At 38.9% G+C, this 9,178-nt stretch overlaps 1 protein-coding gene across 3 annotated transcripts; it reads left to right on the top strand.

Annotated features, from left to right (window-relative positions):
* The first annotated feature begins 1,096 nt into the window (after positions 1-1,096).
* On the top strand, positions 1,097-8,754 carry LOC119266596 (MLO-like protein 1). Of its 3 annotated transcripts, XM_037547827.1 has the most exons (15): positions 1,097-1,356; positions 1,498-1,555; positions 1,770-1,990; positions 2,507-2,623; positions 2,713-2,770; positions 2,956-3,047; positions 6,248-6,322; positions 6,413-6,501; positions 6,609-6,658; positions 7,225-7,265; positions 7,465-7,674; positions 7,758-7,825; positions 7,945-8,005; positions 8,133-8,445; positions 8,509-8,754. In XM_037547827.1, exons 1-15 carry the CDS (start codon positions 1,231-1,233, stop codon positions 8,550-8,552), a joined length of 1,623 nt encoding a protein of 540 aa, XP_037403724.1. In that variant the 5' UTR covers positions 1,097-1,230; the 3' UTR covers positions 8,553-8,754. The 3 variants fall into 3 exon arrangements, with proteins under 3 accessions (XP_037403724.1, XP_037403725.1, XP_037403723.1); XM_037547826.1 differs by having other exon boundaries at positions 1,099-1,356; positions 8,133-8,754; XM_037547828.1 differs by lacking the exon at positions 6,248-6,322 and having other exon boundaries at positions 1,098-1,356; positions 8,133-8,754.
* Positions 8,755-9,178: the final 424 nt, after the last annotated feature.

The following is a 9,178-nucleotide window of genomic DNA, read 5'->3' as shown; positions in this document are numbered from 1 at the left end:
ATTAATTAAACTGAAACCTTCCCTTTAATTAATTAAAGAAAAGGTTTTTGTTTAATTATAACCAGTGTACTCCAACCAGCCTGAAACTATATGAAGTCTAGTGTAGTGCTCTAGCCTGAAACATTTTTAGTTAATTAAACTAAATGATCATACAAATGGTTTTCTCCTATCCTACTACTCTCCTATCATACAAATGATCATACAAATGAGTATCTGTCTATTGAGCTGCATGCAACAAAGCTGGCATTCTTCTAAATTGGTACTAGTATGTTTCAGGTTTGCAATGACAACTTGTTAGTGGGGAATTAACAGTGGTAGTTCAGACTTTGCTGTGGTTGCGGTTTCATTGGCCTATCTGCATCTTATAATATTCTAAAACAAACACCTAAGCCATCCTCAACTGGAAAATACCTGCATCCATATCCCGCTAGATGTTGCCCAGGACTTCACCTCTACCCTCATATACATCCCTTGATAAGCAGAACCATCTACGTCACAAGAAAAGTCTTCATTTTGAGTTGAACCATGCCAAAATTGATTTGTTCAGGGACGGAAGGTTAGATAGATCGAGAGAAAGGGCGCGCTCTTACCGCAAGAGGGCAGACCAAATTGCTGAAACCGCAGTTGTACTTGCTCGTCTTGGAGGAGATCTTTCTGGATGACCACCAGTAAAGAGGGTAGCTGGACGTCCAATGGAGGACTATAGAGTGGCCTTTGTTGGGTTGGGGTACGACCGAGCTGTAACTCGGTACACCCACAACTATGTATAAATATCATTTCTCATTAGCTATGTATGTAACGATCGATCAGTACTTATGTAGCAGCGGTCACATGCGCATCATCGATCTTGGACACGACTCAGATCGCCCAACTCAACAACTCGAATCAACTCAGCAGCAGCATCACATGCGAACTGTGGAAGGAATTGGATATTAATTGGTGCCTGGCGGCAGCTCCTACAGTTGGGCGCTTCCTTGCATATACTCTAGGAGCTAGCTAAGCAATTGACGGCTCCAACACCCGACACCCCCATCAATCGACGGCCGCCCCCTATCGATCGGAGACGACGTTGACGGAGAGCAATTGCTCTGCTCTGCTGCAGTACTACTACACTGCCAGTCCAGCTCTACACGAGGTGCATTCATCAGCCGCACCCTTGTTCAACATCTCTCTCCTTCGAGCTCATCCTCTCGTACGCGCTTCCGTTGAGCTTGAGGGCGCGCGCAGATCATGGCGGAGGGCGCCCCTGACGATGAGACGCTCGAGCTCACGCCCACATGGATCCTTGCGATCGTCTGTGCCCTGATGGTGGTCATCTCCATGGCCGCGGAACGCGGCCTGCACTACCTTGGCAAGGTAACACCGTTCCTGTCTGCTCGCTTCTATTACCTTGAGCCATTGATTTTTTCTGGTACGTACGTCGTACGTGTTCATCCCATTCACTCATCCTACATGCATGCATGTGTTCATGCTGTTCCGGCCCGGATGTGAGCACAGAAGTTGAAGCGCAATAACCAGAAACCGCTGTACGAGGCCGTCCTCAAGGTCAAAGAAGGTAATTCAACTGTTTCCCCGTAAAACTAAAAATAGTTCAAAAGCTAGCTAGCTACGCGCGCGTATTACTCACTCACTTTATCTCGATTTCTTCACATTTTTTCAATTTTGGCCTGTTGCCTATAGATAGATAAGAGTTGTACCTTTCTTCCATCCATGTTGGGCGTATCATCATTTATCATCAACCTACTGTTCGTCGATCCGGTGATATGCAGAGCTGATGCTTCTCGGCTTCATCTCCCTGCTGCTGACGGTGTGTCAAGGGATGATCGAGGAGATCTGCATTCCTCCTGACTGGAGAATGCATATGCTGCCATGCAAAAGACAGGAGGTGGCGCCCGCAAAGGAGCATTTAGTTGCAACCCAGATCATTGGCAGAATCGGGAGACGGCTACTCAGCAAGGATGCAACGGGAGCCGAGACCTGCAGGCAGAAGGTGATGTTGGAGCGCAAATTAGTTTGATTTTGTGCATACTGTGTTTTTTGACTTGTGAACAAGTGCAATTGGAGTTAATTAGGTACCATTGGGTTGTGAACTTGTGATTTCTTAGCATATGCAGACACTTAAAAAAATTTATGACCTTAATCTGTAGCTGTAGCTAGCTAGTTCGGTACAATTAATATTACTTGGACTGCGATCGTTGTCATGTTGTCAATCTTAGCATGTGATGAAGCGATCTTGTTCTGTACATTTCCACTGACTCTGCAATAGGAACATTAGACACTGGCACGTGGAAAGGAGTGGGGACATCACAACTGTGTACCATAACATTCAAATGGCTCTGCTCCAAGTGTCTATCCAGCATGTTGAAATCCCCTCTTTCTAGTAACTGCATTGCTTATATCTGTTCCATTTATCATTCCCACTCCGTCAGTTTAAAATCGTTGAGTTTTTCACCATGTGAGTTGAACAATAATCAGCTGTTATGAACTTTAATATTTGTTTTAACAGGGAAAAATTCAGCTGATGTCCCTTGAATCTGTGCATCAGTTGCATGAGTTCATATTTGTGCTGGCTATTACACATGTCGTATTCAGTGCTTTGACAATACTTTTAGGAGGTGCAAAGGTAACCCACTTATCAGTCACATGTGTTGCACATTAGCCACGGAATACCACGTCCTATGATAAGCTGATTTTGTGTCTTCGTTTACTCAGATGCATCAATGGAAACAGTGGGAGGAGGATGCTATTCAGAAAGATACTGCAGGAAACGGTATTTGAGCATTTCTTGTTGTTCGTATGTATTACAATGCCAATGATATACTTGTGGGTTAACATCAGTTGTTTGTTCCTCCTGTAAACTGAAAACCAATAAATGTGTCTGATGAACCAAAGCAAGATTGTTTAGCTAGCGCCAATACATTTATAACAGGATAATAATTTCACAATAAACTGCAGGGCCCAAGAAGGTGACCCTTGTACAGAATTCCGAATTTGTCAAGGAAAATTTTAAGGGTAATGACAAATATTCTAGAGTATTGAGTTGGCTGGTAAGCAATCATGAGGTCTTCTCATATATCTTTTTTATGTCACTTCTTCTTCGGTACAACCCCCCTAAATACATCAACGAACGAGATCTGTTAATACCCCTTCATAATAAAGGGTAGAATGGTCTTTCCAGAAAATACTCGTGAAGATATTTCTGAGTCCGCCTTGGGCCGGCCCATTAGTGAGTATGTACTGTAGCAAGGTTCGAAAATCCAAAAATAATCTTCTGCCTGTTAGGCTTCGAACTGAGGACCTCAGGTGGAGGTGACCTTGCTAATACAACCAGAACAAACACGATTTGCTGATACAATTGCAGCGCAGTTTCTTATGACCTAACTGGACATATTATAGGAGTTTTTCTCTTAGAAATACTGTCACAGAACAAATTGATACTGTACAACCTGGATGGACACTGTAGCGACCAACACGGGGCATTGTAGCTAAATCGTTTTTTATAGCTCAACAAAAAGTAATGTGTTTTTAATCTTTTGGAATTTTTTTAAAACATGAATATTTCTTAAAAATGAAACATTTTCCAAAATTTGAACTTCTTAGGGAAACGTGGGTTTTTCTTTCAAATGTGCGATTTTTTATGAAAAATAATTTGATTTTATGAATATTTTTCAAATTTAAGAACATTCTTTTCAGAATTGTAAACATTCTTGTGAAACTGCAAACATATGTTTTCCAAAATTACAATAAATTATCAAACGTATGAATATTTTCTTGAAAACACGAACAATTTTTAAATTTTCGAACATTTCTTTTCAAAATGCCACTACTTTTTCAAATTTGTGAGCTTTATTTGAAAACGCAAACATTTTCTCAAATTTATGAATATTTTTCAACTATACTAACATTATCTGAAAACAATTTTCAATTTCTAGGGCCTAAGCATTTTTTATTTTCGATTTTTTCCGTTTTCCTCTCTTTTTGTTAATTCATTTTTCTACTTTTGAACTTTATTATTCTTTGTGAACTTGTTCAAAAATTTGAAAAATTGTTTGGTATAACATAAAATATTATTTTTAATTTCAAAAAAGGTTCGGAAATTTCATAAAATGTTCAGTTTTTGAATTGTTTTGTTCACAAATTTAATAAATGTATGTGTTTCAGAAAAGTTGTTATTTTTTTAAATTATGTGGTTTGCCATTTTGTTCGAAATTTCCATCAGATTTTCGTAATATCTTAACAATTTTGGAAAAAGTTTTCTAGTTTGTAACATTGTCATACACACTTTGTAATTCCAAAATTGTTGATAAATTTCAAGAAATTTCTAGGACAAAAGAAAAATGTTTGTGTTGATTGTAAATGACATAAATTACAAATACACTCATCTAAACTTGTAAGGCCATGGATAAATGATCCCAGCTTCTTGTAACATCCTGGCACATGCATATGAGGCTTCCATGCTACGTTCGAACAACTTCCGACACTATTTACATGTTGTGGCGCGTCTGACCATTTATGGGCCTAGTTTCACCGAGAAAACTCCAGAAAATGCAAAACTTTTCAAAAATGTAAATAACTTGGCATGGTGCCTTAAATTGGTTGTAGAAGCTGGTGGAATACATTTGTCATTTAACGGATATCGAAAAACAACGGGCTTTCAAAAAGACCCTTCTGGCCTAAGCGAACACCCTCCGTTGAACATAGTCTTTTTTTGGCATCTTTGAAATGAACCCCACTTTTGCAAGAAGGTAGGCACATACCTAGTTCAGACGATTTTCGGTAACACGTCCGGCCATTTATCATCCTTTTTAACCAAAAAAAACTTCAGAAAATGCAAAACTGATTGAAAACACAAACAATTTTGCATGGTGCCTTGAATATTGGTCATACAAGCCCATGAAAAAATGGGGTCATTTCAAGAAAAATACAAAACTTGTCAAAAAACCCAAGCAACTTGGCTTGGTGCTTTGAATTGGTTATACAAGACCATGAAAAAAAAATTGGGGGATGGATGCCTACGATGGGCATGCCACCTGCTGGCAAAAGTTAGGGTCATTTCAAGAATGTCCAAAAAACATCATGTCCCGCGTAGCATGTCCGAGTAGGCATCCATGCCAGGTTCGATGGAAAAGGATAATTTAAATCATAATTTATATATGTACTTAAAACTCTTATTTTAAGTTTTTAACATAACTAATAAATACAAAATTATAGAACTGAAAACAGTAAATGCTTTCCTAAAGCATAGGAAACATAATTTAAAGTAGTTACTTAAAACTGTTATTTTGGCATTTCAATTTTTTTAAGAAAAGAAAATGAAATCTTAGGCCTTGCCCAACTAAGCGACGTCATCCTCCGGTCGGGCGCCTATTGGAATTTGTTCATAATTAAAAAATGAATCTATTTTAAATAAATATTGTTCCCAAGTTGAAAAAATATTCGGGAAAATTTACAACACTTTTTTGACATCATGTGCTGTTTGCATTTCTGAAAAATCTTTTGGAATTTAAATTTGTATTCCTGTTCAAATGTTTGTCTTCACAATTTTGTTCGTGCTTTTCCAAAAACTATTCATGTTTTGATATTCTGAACAATTTTTTAAACACACGAATATTTTTTGAAGTTACATTGCAATTTTCGAAAATGCAAATATTTTTTAATTTATGAACCAAATTTGGAAATAAAAAATGTTTTGAAAATTCGAACAGCATTTTGAAAGCGCAACCATTTTTTGAAAAATAAAGAAGAAATGTAACAGGAAAAAAACTATGGAAAAATGAACCGGTTCACAAAGTGTTCCTAAAACCTTTTTAAAATTCCTAACCCTTATGTTACTTAAAGCGTCTGGCTTTACATTTTTCACCGAAGGCTTGTTACTCCAGTGGTTGTGGACAATAGTTTATGTTTTAGGTGGTCACGGGTTCGACTCCCAGATCGTTCTATCCTTTTTTCGATATATTTGTCATCACATGTACCGCAAATGGGCCGACCCAAGTGAGCGTATACGTACATATAAAAGTAGATACAAATTGTCAAAAGTCCATAGTACCCTTTATACGTTTTATGAGGGGGTTGTACCGAAGCGGAACTCTTTTTATGTTGTGAAATTGCGTGGACTAGTAAAGTTTTCTGTGCCATATGCAACTTTTCAGTGTAGCTTTGCCTTACATAGCAAGCTCTATATTTAATTGTCTTGTGCTAATATGTGTGTATTGGCGAGGTAATTAGCCTTTTTCTATTTCTCATGCAGCATTGTTTTTTCAAGCAATTCTACAGATCAGTAAGTAAAACTGATTACAGGACAATGTGTCTTGGTTTTATCATGGTAATTAAGCACAGATTGTAATAAGTTGACGTGGTTTTATCCTGGTGTCCTTTCCTCGTATGTTAGCATGAGATCATTTCTGGATTGCAGGCCCACTGCCCTGGGAACCTGAAATTTGATTTCAATGAATACATGTTGCGGGTTTTGGAGTCTGATTTTAAGGTGGTGGTTGGCATAAGGTAATCCAAAGAGTATACACATGTTTGTACTTTTATATCTATACTGTTCCTAGTAGTTTTCTATGAAAGTTATTAGCTCAACTCATGCAATTTCTATTTTCTTTTAGCTGGTACTTGTGGGTTTTCGTGGTGATATTTCTGTTGCTGAATATAAACGGTAAGTTGTAGTTCATCATTTCTGAATAGCACTCGTAAGTTCTGTATAATTGCTTGTCTCCCAATGGCTTAGTTCTTTGAATTGAAAGACTGAATGTGCAAGTTGAAAAATTCCAAAATATTATGTGTGCGTACATGTCGGAGTACACTACAGATCTGCAGAGTTTCAGGGATGCAGAGTAAATATACAATGTTATCATCTTGGAAGTGCATTGTTTAATGTCTTCGAAATAGAGATGTCCCTGGAGCTCGTGTAGGAAAAATCCGCAATCTTTGAGGTCTCTATTTTCCAATAATCTGGATCCGAAAACCAGTACATGGGTTAGGTATATACTGCAGCAATTCTGGGTTCAAGCCAGTTTCGGAATTTCAAAAACTAAACGCTCCTGTCTGAAATAGGGAAAACCAATTATGACATATATATAAGGATTCCAAATTATGAATTATATTTTTGAACAGTTACGCTTTTGTTGTGCAAAATGCATGGTTTCTAAACCTTGTCAGCAGCATTTCATGATTTACGCCTCTTGAAGCTATCTTACACTACATTTTGCTAATCTGCTGCAGGCTGGAACACATACTTTTGGATTGCATTCCTTCCCCTTATTGTAAGTGAATTTATATAACAATTTTTCATTGTAAACATTCACTGTGAGCCTCTTATGCTTTGGCTACAATAGAAGCTAAACCAAGAAATCTTATGATTTTAGCAACCTGCAGAAATATGGAGCACAAAATGAACAATGTGTAACAAGTAGGGAAGATGGGCTTACTTAATTCCTTACTCACTCTCTCCTCTCCCTGCAGCTTCTGTTGGCTGCTGGGACTAAATTAGAGCACGTCATAGCTCAGTTAGCCCGGGATGTCGCTGAGAAGCACTCCGCTCTCGAGGGTGATTTGATTGTAAAGCCATCAGATGACCACTTCTGGTTTGGGCGGCCGAGGATTGTCTTATTCCTGATCCACTTTATCCTCTTCCAGAACGCCTTCGAGATTGCATTTTTCTTCTGGATACTGGTAGGCATCTTTCCAATTAATTATGTTTCGTTAAGATCTAAAAATGACTGACCGAAACATCATTTATCAAATTTCTGTTGCAGACCACTTATGGATTCAACTCGTGCATCATGGGGCATGTAGGTTTTATTGTGCCGAGGCTTGTTATTGGGTAGTACTTCTTTTCCCAATATATCCTTGTACTCATGCATGTCGGTTTTATTTATTGGAAAACAACGGGCATAAGTTTGTTCTCAACTCATGCATCCTTGTATATATCCTTACTTGCAGGGTCATTATTCAGCTTCTCTGCAGCTACTGCACTCTGCCTCTGTATGCAGTTGTAACACAGGTGCGACCATATTTCAACATCATAAAATGTTGCTTTTTTCTTCGATAAAAGGCGCTTTTATTATCTCAAAATGTAGCATCAAAGTGATTATTGACACATCTTCTCCTCTGTCGTGTACAAATTAAAGATGGGAAGCTTCTACAAGAAGGAGATCTTTAATAAGCATGTCCAGCAGGGTGTTCTGTCTTGGGCTCAGAAGGCTAAGATGAAGAAGGCATTGGAGAAGAGCAATGGCACAGCAGAATCAACGAGCACTGTTGATTCAGCAGGGCCTTCTACTAAGATTGAAATGATGAAACCAGCAACGCGGGAAGGCAATGATGATTCAGCAGGGCCTTCTACTAAGATTGAAATGATGAAACCAGCAACGCGGGAAGGCAATGATGATTCAGCAGGGCCTTCTACTAAGATTGAAATGATGAAACCAGCAACGCGGGAAGGCAATGATGATTCAGCAGGGCCTTCTACTAAGATTGAAATGATGAAACCAGCAACGCGGGAAGGCAATGATGACGGTGAAATCATAGAATGGAGCCGTGTTGTCTAGAGCAATGGATCGTACGTATGCTGGCTCTTAATTAGTGCGCGCTGCAATGCAATCTATTATTATTATCAAGATATATAGATTTACTTGTTGCAACTCTAAAACATTCTTGTCCAAAAGTTTCTCACCCGGCCGGTTATACTTAATCAGTTGGTTATACTGTGAGTTTAAGATAAGTATAAGCAAATTAAGGCTTATTTGAACATGCTCTTCTCGGTTATAATAAAAGCCTATTAGAATCATTATGAACTGGTTCTAGTTCTAGTTCTGATGCCGCCGCTGGTTCCGTGCGTGCATTGCTAGCTCCTGCTGCTTGTCTTGCTGCGTCCGCGTGCTGCTACCTACTGCCGGCTGTTGCTTGCTCCATGCTGGACAAGGACACTACGGCGGCCGGTACGGTAGCCCCTACAAGGTTAAAACCTTATACAACGTGAATACCCTTAATTACGAGGCAATTATATCTGGGCGAAACCCTTTGTTATTAAGCAGGAAGCAGTAGACAAATAACAATATCACGAGGATGGTAAGGATCCGAATATAATCAAATGGCAAGCGCTAGGCAGCATTCTTTCTCAACCACTTTTGCGAGGAGGGCAAAACCTAGCTAGCAAATGATCGAGATGGAACGA

Source organism: Triticum dicoccoides, chromosome 3A (genome assembly GCF_002162155.2).
Source record: "Triticum dicoccoides isolate Atlit2015 ecotype Zavitan chromosome 3A, WEW_v2.0, whole genome shotgun sequence".
Taxonomy (NCBI): Eukaryota; Viridiplantae; Streptophyta; class Magnoliopsida; order Poales; family Poaceae; genus Triticum; species Triticum dicoccoides.
This window is presented reverse-complemented; position numbering and strand designations above follow the sequence as displayed.